We start from the raw sequence: 22,492 nt of genomic DNA, 5'->3' as shown, positions 1-22,492 counted from the left end.
GGTGTGTTTAGAAGTTAACTTATTAAAAAAAGTATATACAGTAATAATAATAGATAATTTTTTGGTGGAGCGAGTGCTTGTGCCTGTTCTCACTCCAGGCTAAAATTGTTCTTGACGATTGTCAAAATATATGTTGTTATTATTATAATGTGTATTGTACTTTTATGATAATGTTTAAATTAGATTTTTTGCTGATCAAATCACTGTACCCCAAATAATACAGTCATTTTTACACATCAACATTAATTTGCTGGCCTACTGCAGATTAAAGTAGCCTACTGTAATAGCAATTTGAAGAATTTCCCTATTTTCTCAAATTTTTATCAGACCTTGTCAGGTAGAAAATTATAGAACATGGCTATAAGGTTATCCATCTTTTGGCGTCATGTCCAAATTATTTAAAACGACAATCACACGATAAACGCATTTTTTTTATTGTTCTCTATAAGCAACGGTGATTTGCAAGTTACCTAGCGTTTGCAAACGCCAATATGCTTACTTTGAAAATAGCTCTGGCTCTTAGTGATGCTTCACTGATTTTTCAACCAACGCGTTTAACATGTTTAACTCACTTGGATTTTGTTTTATTTCAAAAAGAATTTTAAAACTAAAAACACGATTTTATAAACTCCCAGACTCGTTATTATTTTGCGTTGAGCTATTACGAACAGAAATGAATATGTTGGCCATACGGTTGCTTAGAAACTTTATGTAAATTCAAATGCAAGTTTTCCTACAAGCAGTTTCCCATGGCACAATTAGCATGGGAAAATGAATGACAAATAGATTTCTTTGTACACTGTCTACGGCACCGCTATAAGTGTGTCAGATGCTCAAAAATCGTAAGTCGTTAATTTTTATTATGACAAGTACTGTAGTATGAAACACTCATCATCAGTTCGCAATGTTATTATATAATCTTTGAGATGATGTTGTCGGCTATTTTATTATGTTGTGTGATAATTAAATTGTGGTATAAAAATGACAGGATTAAGGTTAATAATATAAATTATGATTTAATAAAGTTTGTACTGCAGGCCTCGAATTTTACCGTGGCCACTGCCAACGGTGCTCTCCCAGTTGGCCTTGGTGCCCCTGAAAATGAATCACGACAACGGCCACTACTTGCCTGCCCTTTTGAAGCCTTGACCTCGGTGCCCTCACGATGCTTAATATAGATCGTTTGACATGTAAAATAAATCTAAGTAAGAACGTTAAAATCTTGAAAGAAAACACGAAAGCCAAAAACATAGGTCGCCTAAGCTAGCCTAGGCCTAGGCCAGGTTGCAGTGACAGAACAGAACATGAGAGAATTTCCATGTGTGTTGATACGAACTGTTTTTGCGGTTACCGTTGTGTGCGCATGCGTCTTCCTTTAGCGGTTATTGCAATATAAACATGGGCTCATTCGACTGGTTCATTTCGTTGGAACGAATTTTCGTTGAGTATTATTTTCATTCGACTGGTTCGTTAAATATACTTCGTTGACAACGAAAATTAACGTAAACCAGAGTGCGTTAATCAGCGTTAAGTTATCCACACGTGACCAAAGAGAAACATGGCCGATTGGTGATTATTATTATTGGTGACAATTATTTTCGAATTATTTTTCCTTTTTCTATATCATTCACCCAGGCCATTTGACATTTATTTAACTGTTTTTTGCATAAGGATGCACCATCTCATGCAGTAGCAGATCTAGGGATTTTCTAATTGGGCCAATATGAAGTTCACACCACCACGCCCACCTCAGCCCCACCATGGTTGGTGAAAATAAGGGATAAATAATTGAGCTCTCCTTTCGCCCCACTGCTGTATCGCCACTGAACTCATGGGTGCACTCCCTTTTTTGCTCTTTCCTCTCTTTAACTCAAATTTGTCACCCTCTATTTTATTTTTCGGCTTGACTGATGGGGAAGAGGCACGGGCCCTCATGTCCCCCTGCTGGATCTGTGCCTGTCATGCACTGTCATATGTTTTGAAAGCAAGTAAAGCAAATAAATATATATTTTTTTTAAATAAGCATCAAATATTAATTAAATATAGGGCAGTTCCATTTCAGAGAACTTAAAAAAGCCTTCAATACAGGCCAATGGGTTTTGGTTACTTTTGATATGGACATCTCAGGTACACCAACTAGTGCTATAACCATGACAACTCTATCTTTTATAATTTATGAGTAATGTTCTAAAAATAACCGGGTATGGACGTACGCAGATAAAACGACTTTTTCAAACTTGCATTAAAAATTTTAAAAACTCTCTGAATTGTGAGGTCTAAAAAAATAAATAAAAATATGTGTGTATACAATGGACTTAAATCTTCCTAATATAATTTAACTAGTCTCATTTATTGATTATACGTAGGTTTTACGTTCGTTTTCTTGTGGTTATGGACGTACACACTTATGGTATGGACGTACGTGTCTGAAAGTTGTGGACGTACACCTAATATTTATCATAAAAGACCATGCACAAATTAGCCAATACTTAAAAATCAAAGGCTTTCAACTGTATACTTTAATGCTAGAAACGTTAAGACGATTCCAATGGCGTTTTATCGCGCGATTGTCGTTTTGAATAGTTTGGACATCACGCCTTAAATTAAGCTGTTTATCAATTGAGTATGAAGTATGCTTTCATGTTAGCTTTTTGTTTGTATGTTAAGAAGATCCCTAAATGTGTTTGTCCACACCTGATATTGATGAAATTATAACATAATTGCAGGCAAAAAAATAGTTTTAGTACTAAGTGCCTTGAATGTGAAAAACCATGAAATCCGAATGTTATGCATTTGTTGGATATGCCATTAAGTGTTGCCGTAAAAGCATGATATCTGGCAGTAATATAACAGCGTAGGCTAGAGCGTGTTCTTGACCACTTAAGGAAGAAGTTAAGCATTGCCGCTTAATTGAACCGGTGATAATCACGGGCACTTGCTCATTGAACAGACAAAGCATTGCTTACGACTCTTAAAGTTGAACATTGCACACTCACTGATCGGCTTCTACCTTTGTATGTAGTAGCAGTTAAGTGGTCTTTTAGGCTAATCATCAAACCATAAAATGAACTCCAATACTGGTGTGTTACATGAATGATTCAAGTAACATCGGATAAAATTTCTTTTTTTTTTTTCTTTTTTTTGCGAGAGCTTCAGTCAGTAATCTAATAGAATACATTCAAAGTTTTCTTTTGACTTGGCAGTTGTGTACTTACCCTACGGTATTTTATTCAATACAATATCAAGGATCTAATTTCTTGTGCACATTAAAAAAAATAATTAGTTTATCACCCTCTGTCTTCTACAGCACTGAAAACAAAAATGGGAAATTTTTATTTTTATTTTTTTATTTTTCCCCAAATATTTTTTTTTTATTTATTTTTTATTTTTGTTAGTAAATAGTAGATATTGTTTGTTTGTATTATCTTAGTCATGTATTTTATTGTGAATATCAATGCACCAGCAAACAAATCCAAGGGTTGTATTTGACTTAAGCCAAAAACAAAAATACTTGTTTAGCATCACAACTTCAGAAATTTTCGGGGGGGAGGGGGGCAGATTTTTTTTTTTCTTTTGCTGGCCTACAGGTAGGCCTAAGCTAGGCCTGCCCTAGGCCCTACTGTGTAGGTTTATTAGGCCTAGAGATTTCAAAAACTGCCAAGCCATATTTTTGTCGAAGGCCATAACAGACACTAAATTTTACATAAAAGATTTGTTTGTACAGTATTTATTTTAATAGGCATTGTGGTTCTGTATTTTTAATTATATTTAAAACATTGTTTATTATCTACAAAGAACCAAATAAAAACATGTACGCAATTTCTGTCAACAAGCACTAAGAGACAGGTGAAAAACCATGAAATCCGAATGTTATGCATTTGTTGGATATGCCATTAAGTGTTGCCGTAAAAGCATGATATCTGGCAGTAATATAACAGCGTAGGCTAGAGCGTGTTCTTGACCACTTAAGGAAGAAGTTAAGCATTGCCGCTTAATTGAACCGGTGATAATCACGGGCACTTGCTCATTGAACAGACAAAGCATTGCTTACGACTCTTAAAGTTGAACATTGCACACTCACTGATCGGCTTCTACCTTTGTATGTAGTAGCAGTTAAGTGGTCTTTTAGGCTAATCATCAAACCATAAAATGAACTCCAATACTGATGTGTTACATGAATGATTCAAGTAATATCGGATAAAATTTCTTTTTTTTTTTTTCTTTTTTTTGCGAGAGCTTCAATCAGTAATCTAATAGAATACATTCAAAGTTTTCTTTTGACTTGGCAGTTATGTACTTACCCTACGGTATTTTATTCAATACAATATCAAGGATCTAAGTCCTTGTGCACAATAAAAAAAATATTTAGTTCATCACCCTCTGTCTTCTACAGCACTTAAAACAAAAATGCGGAAATTTTTTATTTTTTATTTTTCCCCAAATATTCTTTTTTAAATTTATTTTTGTTAGTAAATAGTAGATATTGTTTGTTTGTATTATCTTAGTCATGTATTTTATTTTGAATATCAATACATCAGCAAACAAATCCAAGGGTTGTATTTGACTTAAGCCAAAAACAAAAATACTTGTTTAGCATCACAACTTCAGAAATTTTCGGGGGGGAGGGGGGCAGATTTTTTTTTTTTTTTTTTTTTTGCTGGCCTACAGGTAGGCCTAAGTTAGGCCTGCCCTAGGCCCTACTGTGTAGGTTTATTAGGTCTAGAGATTTCAAAAACTGCATTGGTGCCAAGCCATATTTTTGTCGAGGGCCATAACAGACACTAAATTTTACATAAAAGATTTGTACAGTATTTATTTTAATAGGCATTGTGGTTCTGTATTTTTTATTATATTTAAAACATTGTTTATTATCTACAAAGAACCAAATAAAAACATGTACGCCTACTATACTACCGATCAAATCGTCCGCAATTTCTGTCAACAAGCACATGTGAGGGAATCATTTTTTTTTTTCTGCAGAAAAAAACACGCTTGTAATGTTGGTGGCGCACATCACATCTTGTTCCCTGTGCTCTGAAGATGAAAAAAACGATTGTTTTTCTTCTATTATCGACATCTTTTAGTCGATTTTCATCACTTTTTTTAAAAAAAAAAAAAAAAAAAATGAGAGGCGGCTAGAAAATGAGGGTTGGGCAGTGACGCTAAACAAGTTTTTTTTTTTTTGGCCTTATTACAGTACATGTTATGGTCTCATCATACTGTAGCTTCACTTGAGATGTGCTACCAAGATACTGTACTACACATTCCCACTTTAACTTACTATCAGTATCCAAAAATTCTATACTATTTTGCCTAATTAATTGAAATGTTATACCTTCCTCTGCTTTCCCCTACATGCGTGTCAAGCAATTAAATTTAATCTTTTTTCCTTTAACCTTCCCCAATCAATATTATTGTTGTGGGGACCAATTAATTGAAATTTAATTCCTTCCCCTGCTTCTCAAAATCATTAATGTGTGGATCATTAGAAATTGAATCTGTCCCCTTTTATAAATCGTCTGCCCACTCAACATCAGTGTGTGGATCAGTAAGATTAATAAACAGAAATTTAATCTCTTTTCCTCTTCCCCTACTCATATCAGGCATCATTGTTTTTATTGAGATTGTTTTGATTAATATGCAATTAAATTTTTAAAGTGATTTCACAAAATGTTTCTGAATACATCAAACTTTCTATTGGTGCACACATCTTTCGAGTGAGGGTAAGCAACGATGAATGATGTACAGTGTCGTGTCTAGCGTTTGCTAGGCCTACTCTAAGTATTTTGTTTGATGCAAAATCAAAATATCCTAATCATGTATCCAACACGTGATATGAACATGAATTATCGGTGTGCGCACCAATTCATGTACAACTTCCGTACTTACTTTACAATTGTCCTATTCAACACTTCCTAGGCCTAAGTGCTGTTCAGTACCACAAGTGTGATGTTTTAAGTATGTGTGATGTTGGCATTTTAAACTGATGCTCATTAACTGAAAGTTCTCTGCAGTGGCTAAGAGTGACAGGTTACTAATGGGATTTCGTGTGTGATATATTAGTCTCTAGTGCTATAGGACTTTTGAAATTTGCATCACAGATCTGCAGTATTATAAAAGTTTAACAGAGAAAATGGTTTGTAGGAGAAGCCTACAAATTAACCAGCAAATTCATTGCCAACGGCCAATTCAATGCTTCCGGTTTCCAGGTGTATAATAGCACTTTTGTATTGGTATCATTTGTCTAATGCGTACTTCTGTTGATGTTTTAATTATTACTTGGCATGTTAAAAATGTTCTTATTATAATTAAATTATGACGTAGACTAGCATTAAGCTACAGTACTGCAGTATACAGTATGTTAACTGAGTGCAAAAGACTGGCAAGAGCTGGTTTATAGTTAGCCATTTGTATCTACTGTGGGCATCAGTGGCAGCTTTATGGGTGGGGGAATAAGGGGCGTACACTCCCCTCTATTTTTTGTAAAAAAAAATTGTTTGTAAAGCTTATCAGAAAGTTGCCATGCTAAATAGTAAAAATCAATCGGATACAAACTCAAGTTAATGAAAGAGCTACAGGTTTAAAGGAGATTCATCCCTTGCACCCCTGCTAGGGCTCTTCCCTGAGTTTGCACATTTATGCCCCCTCTTTCTTACTGGGCTGGATCCGCCCCTGTTGCATTATTACGTACGACAATTTAATAATTTGATTTTTAAACTTTCTTTGTCTTTCTTGTGTCATGTTCTATTAAGATTTCTCCTTAAGATTCAACGTATTAGAAAAGTTGATAGTTCTGAGGCCACTATGGATTCCTCTTTCTAAACCTGTATTCCAACAGTTAGTGTTTAAGTGGCTTCATTTATAAAGAATTGTTATAATCCATTGAAAAGGTTTAGACAAATAATTGATTGATTAATACATTGGTTGTTTAACTTACTTATTGGTTAAGGGATTGATTAATACCCTGCCTGCCAAAACACGGAGATCTCTGTGTTTGTTAACACAACGCTTGACTGCCAAACACGAAGATCTCCGTGTTTGTTAACACAATGCTTGACTGCCAAACACGGAGATCTCTGTGTTTCATGTTGTTTTACGGAATCTGATAGATGGGGTAATTACCGACATGTACTAACAATTTGAACATTATGGTTAGAATAAAGTGTTTGGTACCATTGTAAAGCTAAGATGTTTGTAGTTCTTGTAGTATTAATTACATGTCAGTCTGATCACATGCGCACTCACAAAAAGCTTTAGAAAAGTGTTAAAATTCGCTAAAATGTCTGGCTGACACTATTTTTTCAAACCTCTGGCGGTCAGAGTGTTAATAATTGATTAGGTGATTGATTGAATGTTTATTAACTAGCTGATTGACTGCCTCATTAATTTGCTGATGTTTAAAGAAATTTGATCAATGCAACTTGTTGTTTGATTGGGGTGATTGGTTGCCTGATTGATCATTTGGTCGATTGAATGTTTAAAAGTTCAGTTTTTGAACATAATGTTCCATTAATGTTAAAGTATAGATAACAATGTTGTAACTACATTAATGTGAAGTGTTTAGATAATGTCCTAACAAACCTTAACTTTTATAATCAATTAGATATTGCAATGCAATCACTTTAAATATTGTTTTTATTTACAAGAAAAATTTTCCATCCCTTTCCCAGTCTCTTCCACACCTTTCGGAGATTATGTAAACATTTTGTGGTAAGTAATTTGACAATCAGAAATAATGAAATATCATATTTTATATCATTTATTTCACAAAGTCAAAAATGACAAACAAGTTTGGCTGACTGGCTGGATTTCCCAAAAGCAACACAACATCGCTGTTACTATACACTGCTCTCCTGACAGCACATTCAGTACAAAAATACATTTAAATATATTAAATATATAGACCTAGGCCTATTATCTCTTGTTTACAATTTCATTAAAAAATGTATATTTATTAAAGTAAATTACTATTTACAGCACATAAAATATGAATGAATACATTCTAAAATTAATTTAACAAAATGGGAAATAACAATGCTTGTCAAGTACTGTGTAGGCCTATGCAATTAAAATCAAATTGAATGAGGCATGGCAACGGATATGAAACATTGCTCACAACATTATTTGGTTTGTTTCTAAGACTTGGCTAGACCACCAGACAGTAGTTAGAAGAGGTTTCTTGACATTTATGAAGACCATTAATAATTTCTGTGCTGTATTAAGTTACATACTGTGAAATGCTTCCAACCAAAATATATCCTTTAAAACCTTGCCTAAAGATAGATGTAGATTTGAAACATAGTAAGCTATTAATAATGTCTGGTTCACTGCATCTCCATATCCACAACAAAGACTTGTTGACATAGCTCTAGGTCTATAGAATGCTAAAACTATCGAATTGCAAAATCAACTTAATTCCATGCTCACAATTTGTTCTCTGTCTACTCCGCCATTATTCCGTACTTGAAATGCGCCAAAAGAAAATATGTACACTGAACTTAACGACTGGCGGCATTGTTTACCCTTGCCGATCAATTTGAAAGATCTGTTTGTAGAAACTCTTATTTTTAGCTAAGGTCGTGTAAATATAATATATCTCAAAAATGTTCGTGTTTATCCCTTTAATATAATTGTACTGTAGTTGTTTTTAAATATTGTCATAGTATTGTGTGATTTTCAATAGGGAAACCTTGCCCTTTTCTCAATTGAATTCATAAAAGTTCAGTGAGTGTTCTTAATCAAATAAGCTAGGCCTACTACCAAAACATACCCGGTTTTGACCTACAATAAAGAGTACTGAATCAGATTGAGTACAATTGAGGCAATCAAATAGGCCTAAGGTCCAACATCAATGGAGGAACAGCAATTGAAATGTAGACTTTGCTATATAACATAACATGGGGTACAATATGCAAACCATGGAGTACAATAGCTTATGATCTAGTGCTCATATTGGGATTCAATAAAAGTGCTACTAAGGCCTACAGTAGGGTTCATTGTAGTGATAAAAAGAAAATATACATAAAACACCCTCATATACTATATATTACTCTAGGCCAAGTAAAAAAAAAAAAGTAGTTTCTCGTCCTAATTTTTTTTTTTAAAGGATGAGGGCAATTTTTTTTTTTTTTTTCTTTAAGAAACAAAAAATAAAATGGGGCGAAATAAAAAAAAGCATGCTATCTATGTAATTTTAATTTTACAATTATACAACCAACCAATACTTACTTACACTTTCGTGTATTTGTCAGCTATTGGGCCTTTGCCATCAAATTGGCCACTGCCATATTCATTTAACACATCTGCCACACATACATCGTATGCACACACATACGAATACCATTGCAAAATTATTAAAAAAGAAGCAACTTGACTATAGAGCAAAGATTAGAAACAAATACAGTAAATAAAATCAAACACTTTTCTTCATGCTTGTTTCTTCTTGTTATTTATCACGCCAATAGCTTGCTAAAAGTAATGCGGCCCAACACGATTTAGACACGTGATACTGATTGCAATATGTTTATTGGTCAATTCTCTTTATAATTAAACCGTATGGTACCGCAACTTTTTATTTTACAGAGGATATGCTAATTATTGAAACTGGCGGTCCAACTTGCAGTAGGCATGTATTGATAATATATACCTATCGGACCACCGATATTTAAATAAAAATTGGTAGCTGCCAAAATTTTTATCGTACTCTTCATGGTCTTCACGATCAGTAAACAGTCGAAATGAGGTAAACTAAGACAAAATATGCGATCAATTTTGATTGAAAATTGAATATATATTTAAAAAAAAAAAAAGCGAAGCGGCCTGAAAATAGCATGCGGGCGGGGATGAGAAACTACTTTTTTTTTTTACTTGGCCTTAAATGGTATGCGAAGCTGTCTCCTATGCACATAAGGCTAAACAAATATTAGTATTTTTTTTTGTTTTGTTTTTTTTTTTTGCATAAATATTAGTATTTTATATTTCCTGACTGTTAAATGAAGTTCCAAATTTTTCTGATGATTCTCAAAACTAAAGATTTACTTTACAGTACTTTATTGTTTACTTTATTACATCATTATTGGTTATGGTGGATTTATTCAGTGTAAACACCATAATCTACCAAAGCCTGAAGAAGACTTTTTATTTCCAGTGGGGTCCTTCTGGTGGTGATTGGGCAGTACACCAGGAGACATTTCACTACTCTTTTCCGATATACTGACTGCTACATTCTTTAACGTGCACACAGGCTGTATGCGCATACTGTAGGACCAGTGGCTAAAAGATGGTGCGCTATCTTAACTTGCATTTCAGCCCTCCAGCTGAGGAGAGTAGCAATGGGGAATGAACCGGGGACCTAGAGACTCCACAGTGGCTACTGTACTGCCAGACTAAGCTAAGCTGTTCCTCTTAAAGCATGTTTTAAAGCATTAAAACGCTCTATTGTTGAATAAAATATCTTGTTAAATTCTTATGGTTGTCTTAATAGCTGTAATCCAGCTAAGGGTTTAAGAAGTATTGAATTATATTTAAGTAACACCCAAATATTGTTAATTGCTAGTTAGTAAGATGCCTATTGTCACTATCCTATTGTCTAGCTAAAAGCTCATTGTGGCCATTGGTAGGCTCTGTATGCAGTTAGCAGTGTTTAAAAAATATAAAACAAGGGGTTTAGTTGCACAGCCCAAGGAGCTAGACAGTTGGTGCCCAAGTTTCTACTGTCATGGTCCTAAAATCCTTGTTGCCTACTTAAATTAATAGCCTTCAATAAAAGGGCTCATTAACCATGTACTAAAAGAAGGCTTTGGATTACTACAGTATGGTTATCATTTTACAGACATGTAACTAGGAGAATTCTGTATTACTTTTTATGTTTAACCACTGCGAGTTTAATCTCACAGTTTCCTTAATAATTTTTTTTTTCATCATTAATTAAATAGTAGGCAGTCTTACATGATACTCAAGTCTGATTTTAATTGAAGATTACTAGCTAATTGCTGATCCAACACTAGCTGTACTGTGCAACTATTCTTTCATTTTAATTAGTACATTTTCCAGAACATTAACCTCTCAAAATCCGTCATTCCATAGTAGTCATTACTCTATCCTTCAATAGTTGAAATCCAGTTGGCAATACCAATGTCTACAGCATAACTTTTTCCTAAATATATCTTGTTACCAACATGTTGGCGTCAAATATCATATCTTAAGGTTGCACTGACTTTAAAAAAACATGAAAAATAAGAAGAAGAAAAAAAGGCAAGGCACTCATCATGCTAACAGTAATAAAAAATATTCTACAATTAACTTGTTGAAAAAGTGTTGTTTTTTTTTTTTATTAATTTATTTATCATTCATTAGTATGTTAGCAGTCCAAAGGATCGAATTGGAGTACCAATTTACAATTTCATCACATTAAAAAACATTGGTTAATTATTTAAAGCTATCAAGAATATACAGCAGTTAAAAAAACATCAAAAATATGATTGAAAACATTAATAAAAAAAAGTTCATAATAAATTAAAATCATAAAAAAAATATGATAAACAGAACAATTTATAATTCAGTCAAAAAAAAAAAAACATCAGAGAATTGCATTAATTCAAGCAAATAAATTTTCACAGTATAATTGAGTTTATAACTGGCAGACAGTAAATTACATGTGTGTACTGTATTGAAATGGATGCCAAATTCTAACTGAATTTAAATTGGCAGGCAGGTTTCGGGTTTCCTTCCTTGCCTACCTTCAGAATCAATACAGAATTCCAAGATGGAGGTCTTGTTTTCGATATTGATGGTTCTATCTAATTTCATACTGTTAGGCAGTGCGTTGCAGCATGGAGTCTCTATAGTAAAAACTAAGTGAAACTAACACCTTTTCTTCTTTCACTGATTGTTATCAAGTATCATATTGTTTGTGGAGAGAACTTGGGGATTTAGATGTTTTGTTCTCTTGGTATTCACATATGGAAATATGTAATAAATGACCGTAAAATACACACTTTTTTTTTTTTTATAATTGATCCAACTTTCAATTTTATGTTTTTATTATTAATGCCTGATGTCATTGTTATCATAAATGAAAAGGTTTTTGTTGTAAAAAACATACCATAAAATTTAAATACAGGTCTCCTCCAATTAAATATAAAGGCCACTTCTGAGGGTGGGTTTCCCTGGTCATTAGCATCCTTGGTTTCTAAATTGGAATAATAATAGATAAAAGAGACGTTTCGGGATCACAGAAAAGTGGTTTTTAATCGGGGGCGGTCTTTAATTGGAGGGATCTTTAATACTAATACAAGGGAGACATGTACAGTAGTAGCAGTATATCAAAATCACTGAAGATCTGAATAAGTGTAATTATGTAGTGCTTGAAATTAATTAAATAATTTGTCCTTTATTAAATATTAGTCAAATGTCCTTTTATTAAGTATTAGTCAAATGTCCTTTATTAAGTACCAAATGCCTTTTGAATGGAGCTGTGTGTATAATATTAGTTGTGTTGAAATTACTCTCATAAGGTCAGCTGGTCATTAATCAGATCTCTGGCGATTGAAAAATGATTGACAATTTTATGTTGTCATTGAACAGCCGCCTCCAAAATCAATAATCAATTTATTACCATGAAGAATTCTCATGCAATCATACTCAGCCTGTCATTTTCTTTACAAGTGAGAAAGCTTTCATTGACATTGCTTTTTCGTAGGTTCCTTCATGATGTAGCTCAAGCATGTGACATCACATTTACCATGATTCTTTTGAGTCAACCAGTACTGAGGGCATGCAATGATAACTACATTATGGCAACGGATGACAGTATAGCGCTTTTAGAGTATTATCAAAAATTTCATACAAAATGCAAGATTAGATATTGTACCTAGAAAAACTATCGAATGTGGTGAAATTGATTTATACAAGTCACACAATTGGGTTTGAAGATGATTTATGTGGCCGGTCATAACATACTCAAGTATTTAGTGTGATTGTTGGCAGTAACAGTAAAACAATACACTGTAACAATTTAAAATGATTTACAGTAGATAACTGTAAACGTCTTAAAAGTTATAAAAATTGAAAAAAAAAATTTAAATTTAAAAGAATTTATTAGCATCATCATGTTAAAATAATAACCCTAATAATAAGTTTGGTTTTTAATATTGCAATTCAAGTTATTAAATATTCACAAAATATAATAAACTATATCAATTTTTTGAAAAATGAAGATCAAGCCAATTGACAATCTGTTATTAAATTTAATTTTAGCGAATTAAGCGAGGAGATGTTTTTGCAACTACTGTTCTAGGCTTCGCTGAGGTGCTCAGAAAAGCAGCAGGATGGAATTCCAGCTAGTGAAACGTGATAGTCTCATGGGTTTCTTTTCCATTGTCCTACTGGGTGATGTAGTTAGCTTACAGCTTAACATACATTAGTTTATTTTCATGCAATCTGCATCTGATTCACTGGTGTATTATATTCAGGCATTGATTCAATTAATATAAATTACTGTTATTTTTTAATTAAGTTTGAAATTACAACTTAGCAACCTGTTCGTTTTTTGTCTTACCCTTGTACTGAAATGATATTTAACCAATTGTTATTATTGTAGGCCTGGGATGAACCCAGATATTTGAAGTGGGGGAGTGTAGGCAGTGGTCAGTTCTAGGAATTTGAAATGGAGAGAACCCAGGGAGGGACATTCATAGAAAGGTGTGTAGACCCACCATGGTTTGGGCTGAGGAAAGAAAATTTACGATTATGGCACTTCTACTCTGTAGATGGACAGAAATGGCACTCTCAGACTTAAAGCTAGATTATAATTTTTTTTTTTTTTTTTTTTTTAATAATTTTGAAAAATTTAGGGGGTGGGGGAGATTCTAGCAGAGCCCCATGGAATCCGCCACTGGTACAGAGTAGTATGTATGAGTAATAGTCATGGGTGATAAGTGGGGGGGATTTACTGTATAACTAATGTATGCAAGTGTAATATTTTGCTTAGTAAATTTCTAGTGGGAAGCATGGACAGTGGCAGAGGGCTAGGCGAGTGATTAGAATAGGCTATGCTGTTGTTGATACATAATAGAACCTTAATGGGAAAAAAAATCTGCTTGTTTTAAGAAAAATTTCATGACGTCATCAAACAGAATTATAACAGTAATGTCCAATTTTGTTAGTACTATGAAAGTAGCCATTGGCTATTATAGACATAAAATGGTTTTATTTAATTTGAGTTTATTGTCAATTAATATGGTAATAAAATCCTTATTAATAAATCTTGTCCTCTTAATTGACTTCACAAGTTCTGTAATATTTTCGACAATTCAATTAATTGTTATCTAAGTTTCATATTTTTCTGACGTTTTTACGAGATTCTCATTATTGAGTCAGTGGTAACATGAAGGTTTGTAATAGAAGACGCTCACTGTAAACAGTATGTCAGTGGAGAAGCTTTCTATCATAATTCAGTAGGTAGTGTCTCGTATGGCTAGCCTGACCAGTTTCATACCATTAGCAATTGTTATTATAATTTTGATTTTACACTAGCGATATTACTGTCCGCACTCAGTTGGCCTAGTACAATTATGTTTAATGCTATGGAAGGAAGGGTATTGTTGTTAGTTAACGCATTGGAAAGTGCGCTCTTTACGGATATTAATGGAAGCGTAAAGCAAGATGGGCGATGTCAAATGAATTTTAAGTGCATGTTCAGCCAAATCCTATACAAAGAAGTAATGTAGTACATAAAAATATTATAGTTGTGATGATGAAATTTGAAATATTTATAATTTAATTGACCAATTTTTTTTTTTAAGTTTACCAAAACCAGTTACAGTATTTTGGACTTGCAATACTGTACATATCAAGATAAAAGTGTATCCCATAATAAACAACCTAAATTAGAATAATGATATATATTTTTTTTATAATATGATTTGATTGGCATGATAAAAAAAACTGTAAACAAAACATTAATTTTAAAATATAAAACATTACAATTTGAATAGTTAGCCAAAACATTCGCATCTGTGTGAGAGAGGAACAAAGACAACGTCATAATAATTGAGTGTGCTATTTTTTTTCCTGGCAACTTGCCCAGTTTTGTTGTGTTTGTAAGTCTTTGTGGCAATAAAAACAAATCAAACCCTCAAAATGTAAAATAAAATGTATTTTAGAATTTTTTGACTAAAATGGTAATGAATAAAAAAGATATATTTAATATTCTGTATGATAAAAATAATCTTAATTATTATTATTATTTTTTAGATGCATTAGTGTTCCTCTATCTCTGGTAAACTACATTTTAATCTAGAAAGCTTTAGGCTTTTGTACTTCTAATTATTAACACTAGCTTTCTACTAAATTAATATGACCTCTCAATTAAAAGATAGTTTGAATAACAGGCCTATTCTATCACTAATTAACACAATATGCCTATTAAATACCATGCATAAATGAGACCCTTAAAATTTACGGAATTTAAAGTCCTGGCCAGACTGTCAAATTTTATTTGACAAAAACATGTGACATGCCTAAATATGGTTATGATGACATCACATCATGACCATATATAGGCACATCATGACTACACAGGTATACAGTACAACATGGCTGTTCCAAGGTAAAACAACGTAACTTAACAAAAATATAATAATAGCAGAATGTGTTGTTTGCCATGGGACGGCCGGACAGTTGTTTGATAGTGTGTACATGGGCTTTAGAATGTTTCATATTGTAGGAAAAGTAATTTCTCATCCTAATATTTAAAAAAAAGAGAATGAAAGTACCAATGAAAGCAAATAAAAGAAGCACTAGACATGATTCATATATCACATATATCCCCAAACCACGAACAATCAAGAGAGGAGTTTTACTTCTAGGAGCTAACCAGATTTTCGTACATTTCTTAAGTTAAAGAGAATAAAAAAAATTTTAAAATATTGTTGAGGCAGAAAAAATGGATGCGCGAGGGGACAAGAAACTAATATTTTTTTTTAATTGGCCTAAATCAACAATGCATCATTATTCAGATTTCTTCTTGGAAAGTTTATAACTTCCTTTATGAGCAATTAACTGTTTTAATTGATTTTACATAAGACAATAGGCCAAAGCATTCTCTTGATAAACCTTGAGGGTGATTAAAGAGTTATAATTTATTACCGCTTTTAATTTCCTTTACAGTTCTTCCTTGTTTGTACCATCTTTTAAACTCCTACAAACTGTCCGAACTTAAAATATTATCTTCAAGATCCTTGCAGATGACAGTACTTTATGAGAATCACTTTAAAATGAGATTTAAAGATATTTTAGATGTGTGATTTCTTTGTTGTACAGGTATTTGCGTGATCGCTGATTAACACATGGTTTGCAATTTAAGCATAAGTATTACTGCACAGTAGTGCTTTTGATCTGAATTTAAGCCTAATACAGAGGGATTGGTTGTGTTCACTGCTTATCTTTGGATCCATACTGTTTGGGAAGAGTGTCTAATAAATTCAGTGATAGCAAAGTGTACTATACTGCTTATGGTTACAATAATGTAGAAGGCCAAATTGATATATAAATATGGTTCCCATTGCCATCCTCCCCCTTTTTTTCGGGGGAACCTCCTGTTTTTAAGTCAATACTCACAGAAATTTCATTCTGTAATGCAAACATTTTTATTCATATGTCAATTCTAAACCCCCGCCATGGGACCTGCGCAAAAGCAAGGCACTAGTCAAGACGTACAGATAATTTGGGTCTCCATAGTGCTAGTGTGCATATCTCAATGTACCTGTGCCTGGGGGTTTAATAGACGTTTCCGGAGTTTCAATCAATCTTAATAACTGACCAATCAGAACAGCGCTATGAATGCGTGTACATCTGACAAGCACACATGTTCACGTATGTTTTAACACTGTCATTTTGTGGGGGAATTAGCAACAATATCCAAAGGGGGGGGGGGGCGGGGCTTAGCGGAAAGGTTCATTGGACTGGAACCTGAACTGGGAATTTTAAATGCAGTTAGGATTTTTGGGTATTTTTTTACTCATGCAGACAGTTGGACATGTTGATCTAGAAAGGGACACGTGTAATTAAAAAGTCAGACAAGTGGGGAGGTTGGAGGTATATACAACTCAAACAAAGTTATACCATACAATATTTTGTTTAATCATTTTGTCAAAAGGGGCTTGGCAGGACAGTAGGACTCAACTAACGAAAGCCGAATTATCCCACCAAAAATGAGACCAATTTATGGTTGAAGTGGCCATCTTTTTGGGGGATAAGAAAGAACATTAAGTGAAATCATCCTCCTCTTGAGTAAGGAACGTTATTTTTTTTATTGCTTGGCCGTAAATGTAGTTTATCATTCTGTGGCCTAATTCTAGAGGCCATAGCTCAACGTGTTCTCATTATATACTGTGCATTACGCTCAGCTTGATTTAATAAGTTTTCAGATGAGAAGTTGTCAGTTTCCTGGGTATTGGTTGGGTGCCAAATTCAATTTCTAGAAAGATGAAAGTATCTGACAACCCAGGGTTGCGCCGCGAAAAAAAGCATCAGCAAAGAATGTTGATGTAGCTGTATGGCGGTGACCTAGGCCTAGCTTGATAGGTGAGGACATGGTGAGATTAGCCTTCGAATAGGTGTGAAAATAGAACAAAATCTCTCATCATGGCTTCCGTGTTTACTGTTCTTTAAGAAATATTTATTTTGTTTAGCTCCTCTGTCCTTTAGCTTGAAGATGGGTCAATAAACACTCAGATATTATCAAGCGTCCAATTTCATGTGTGGTAAGAATCAGACATTGAGTTCTTAAAGCAAGTGATAGTATAATTTTGGTTGTGGGTTTGTGCGTGTGTATACACAATGTTTTATGAGTGTTTTCCTTTTGGTTGTTCACATGCAATGGGAGTTCCAAAAGGGATTTTTCGATCCCAAGGGCTGAATGTTTCCAATACTGTGGATATAATGACACAAAAAGAAATTCCTAGGCGTACAGTTAGTAGGAAATAGAGTGACTTATTCTCCACATATAGCACATTGACCTTTAACAGAATGTTTCGCTTTACAGACTTAGTTTTGGTTTGAATTTTAGTGTATTTTACTGTCTCTGTTCACTTAAAGAAACTTGCAGAATATAATTCAATATTTGAATTAAACTTATTTTGTTTATTAAAATAAGTTTATATTTTTGTTTACCGGTACAATAACATGTATTTATGAAACTCCCGTCTTTGTAGACGTCCTAGTTTGTAGGCCTATACTTAAGTCTGCAGTACGTAAGCTAAGAATTCTATCCCAATATTTCTGAGCTGCCTTTAATAATCGAGGATGTTTTAAAAACAAAAGTCCTCGAAAACCGAGACCTGAGATTCAAGACCCGAAACTTGCTTGAAAGCACAGACCTTGGCTAGGTCTTTGTCTTCGAATGACATTGTTTCTGTTTTTGATATGGAATATTGAAACTGGAATCTAGGTATATGAAAACAGAGATTTTGAAAACAAAAACAGACCCAGATAAGAAAACAGCCCTGCCATACAAAAACACAGATCCAAATAAAAACAGATTTTGCAAATATAACTGCTTTTCTGTTTAAACCCAGCCATTATCAGTTTCAACTGCTATTTCTTTAAAATGTAAAGTGTTCATAGATTTTATGCAGCATTTTGCAGCTTAATTAATAGTTAAATTCATTTTGAAGTCATTTTTAACCTGCTCTACTTACTGTGCATTAATGTTTTATTGAAACCTGGTTTATCTTAGTAACTGCATTATGCATCTGGCTTCACCTAGTAATTACAACCTAGCTTAACCTGGTAGCAACTACTGTACAGGGTATATGCATACACTACAACAATTATCATTTGTTTATGAAAAATTTATTGATAACATAATGATTTCAGTTCAATCATTTTTTATTTACAAGGTTTTTTTTTTGTATTTTTCTTTTCAGTGAATGTATTCGGTGAGCTGATCTGCGCATGTACGGAACACTGTCCTGAGCATGCTCATAACGAAACATGCACACCAAAACCAGGCGGCTATTGTTTTACTCATGTCCAAGCATACGAAGAAGGTAGTGAGGGGAATAAAATCCCAATCAAGTAGGTCACTTAAAACATTGATAGAAAAAGATATTTCATTACACTGGGAGAATTTGATGAGGTTTTTTTTTTTTTTTTTGCAATCCATGATTGGCAATATTTACCATTGTATATATTATGCCAAATAAAAAAAATTATAGTTTCTCATCCCCTTGCGCATCGATTTTTCTGCCTCACCAATTTTGTATTTATTTTTTTATTTTCTTAAAGTTCTTCTCCATCATTCGTGGTTGGGCCTTTTATTTGCTTTGAATGTAGATTTGCCATCTCAGAGTAAAAAAAAAAAAAATGTGCCCTTATTTCAATTTTATTCAAAATATAAGGACGAGAAACTACTTCTTTTTTAACTTGGCCTTAATATTTATCTGGATATAAAACTAAATAATATGCACCAAAGTCCCCCGCGTCCCCCCCCCCCTCGAGGNNACTACATTAACGACACAATAAAAATGTGTTCGGTGTTGAAGAATATAAACGACGCGATGATATGTCGTGTCATTATCGTGTGTAGTGCAATGTATTTTAATACGACTTTCAAAATTTTTAACATTTTAAAAAATGGCAATGCTAGAAACTGTTTATTGCCGACACTCTTATGTATGGTTATTGTCATCATTGTTGATTTCAGGTCTATGGGATGTCTAGGCTCAGGAGAAACGGGGTATATGCAATGTCAGTCTGGTTCCAAAACGGACCATTCCATTCCGCGGGAAATGCATTGCTGTAACGATAGAAGTTACTGTAACTTACATCTAGAGCCTACGTTAGCGCCAACAACTCCAGAGCCGGAAACACCATGTAAGTTTTGCTCACAAATTTAATGTCATTTTCATTGTATTAATTTATTTTTTTTAACTCAAATTTTGTATCATATTAAAGATAAATACAATAAAATAAGAATTGCTTTTATAATAAGAATAATCATTAATTTAACAAAACCTTTTAATTTGGTTCATGGTTAATTCTAGATGTGGGTTTGTTTTGTGTTCTGTTTAATTTTATTGTGCACTTTTTGTGTTTTATGTACTTTCTGTATTTATCTTTCCCTTGGTAGGAATTATTCTTGCATAAATTGATCGATTGAAATTTATTTATTTTTTTTTGAACAGTCCAATTTCTTTTTAGATGATGGAATAAAAGAAATAATAAAATAGTGACAATTTTTATAATTTTATTTTCAAATATGATGTTTTCCATAAAGGTCACGGATTCGAGTCCTGGTTTAGGTTGATTTGTGTAGATGATACTCGGTTTTGTTACCAGTATAACGACTTCATTAAAAATTAAATGACAACAAAAAAGCGTCTGATCCTTGTTAATTTAAAAAATAAATCTTACAGGCAAGAAACTCTATTTTTTTTTTACTTGACCTTAAATATACAAAACCTGATAGATATTTATTAGTTTTATGGTTTCAAGAATAGAAAGCTCTGTACATAAAAATAATAATCATAATAGATCACCTTGTTCTCCAGATTAAACAAGTTAAATTGGAATTTAGTAACATTAACTGGAGGAGTATGGTTGAAAGCCGTAATGACACACTTAATAGTAGGGAAAAAATAGCCTGAAGGCATTACATTCACTGTGTAAATTGCGTTAGTAACATATTAATTTATTCTCCTCTCAGCATTCCATAATATACTAGTCTTTTATGTAAAATACTTTAACATCCTTTGTTAAAATTTATATTTCCTCTAATTTCTACAGCTCCTTAATGATAATTGATCATTAATTACAGACTAATTCCTTGTCTTAAGATCACGCTCATAACCATCAAGAATTTGTTTTAACAATGTTTTTATTCAAAAGAGAATTTGTACAGCAATTAAAGATTCAGAGAAATTATTTGGTAGCACTGCAGGCAGAAAGCTTAATTTACAACCTATTGACCTGAAGATTGCATTACACTTTCTGTGGTTTACCGTGAATAACATGAAATGAACATTACAATGTTATTAAAGATATAGACATGAATAACATGAAATGAACATTACAATGTTATTAAAGATATAGACATTTTGTCTCGTCTGAGCTTAAGCAAATTTATTAACAGAACTCAATATTTGTGTTATATACAGTATACTGATTACTATATTTAATTAAGTTGTTAACTTTTAAAGTGAAAGTCAGAACGAGATGTTCTTTGCATACGTAGGCCTACAGGTGTTTAATACAATTTTAAAAATTGTTCTAATTACTATAAAGTTGTGAAAAACAATTGTTTCACTGTTTTGTTAAAAGCTTTATTTATTCTGTAAATACTTAATATAGGCCTAACGATAGACAGGCTTGTACATTTAAAATACCTTAACCTACCCTCAGTCTATAGAAGCATGGAAATACTCATTAAAAATGATAAAATATTTTATCAAAATACATAAATTTTCACTTATTTTTTTACACAAATGCCTATAAACGTCATGAATTTAGAATTCATTAAATTGTCTACACACTGATTTATTATTTATTTAATTTTTTTTTTTTTTAAATATACTGTGATAAGCTTTACTTTGAAATGTAAGGAATTAAAATATTTAATTTTGTTGTCAAATAAAGGAATACAGGTACCTTCAAAGTTGGTAATTGATGAGAGATAGTAACATATTGTATAGGCTACATTTCTAAAATCAGAATTAAAAAACAGTAACAAAACTACAGAGAAACAACAAAGTTATAAAAAGAAGGAAATTGAAATAACTTGTAAGCTGCGCAAAACCACCGTTGTCATACATGTGGTTACTCTATTTTGTTTATTGATTTTCTTTGTTCTAAATTTAGGGGAAGTATGGTAAAATAGAAATATCATCATAGTCATTTGGAATTAGTGAATATTAGAATCGTAATCAGAGAGCCTTTTAGCAACAAAGGGATAATATGATACTAAGTCATAAGATATTATGAATGCCTTTGGGTAGATGAATCATAGAGTAACCTAACTCATTAACTAGAATTACTATAATACTTGATGATAGATTAAATGGAAGGATAACAAAAAAAGACACATGTATGATACACAAAGGTTGGGATAAATTGTTATTATAGAACCATAATGATAAATTTTGTGATTATCCTACAGTTCATACATTAAGGGGCCCCCCTCCCCCTTCACCTTGAACAATGGTGACAGAATTGGATCAAGCTTAGGGGGTTTAACCTGGAACCTAGAAAATGCAAATAACTAGGCCTACAGTCAAATGACAGATGTAACCTTGCCGTCAAAAAAACACTAGCCGAGGGCTTCACCAAGAGGCATAGATATGCTACAACATTACTAGGCCTAGCTAGTAGTATAGAAATAAGTAGCATTGGTGAACAAGGAATACATGAGACAACAAAGTTTAAAAAAAGATGGACTAACACTGAAATGATAAAACAATAAATATTGGCAAAATGATGATTAAATATATGT

At 32.9% G+C, this 22,492-nt stretch overlaps 1 protein-coding gene across 1 annotated transcript in view; it reads left to right on the top strand.

Annotated features, from left to right (window-relative positions):
- LOC117114574 (bone morphogenetic protein receptor type-1B-like) overlaps positions 1-22,492 on the top strand; it is a 64,324-nt gene that overhangs the window by 13,445 nt on the left and 28,387 nt on the right. The window contains exons 2-3 of the mRNA XM_033258248.1: positions 18,930-19,080; positions 19,709-19,878. Of these exons, the coding sequence (XP_033114139.1) occupies positions 18,930-19,080; positions 19,709-19,878 (321 nt within the window). The remainder of the gene's footprint in view (positions 1-18,929; positions 19,081-19,708; positions 19,879-22,492) is intronic.

Source organism: Anneissia japonica, unplaced genomic scaffold (assembly GCF_011630105.1).
Source record: "Anneissia japonica isolate Jap-2015-1 unplaced genomic scaffold, ASM1163010v1 scaffold287836_len1076198_cov165, whole genome shotgun sequence".
In the NCBI taxonomy this organism is placed as follows: domain Eukaryota; kingdom Metazoa; phylum Echinodermata; class Crinoidea; order Comatulida; family Comatulidae; genus Anneissia; species Anneissia japonica.
Note: the sequence above shows the minus strand (reverse complement) of the source record. Positions and strands in the feature narration are given on the sequence as shown.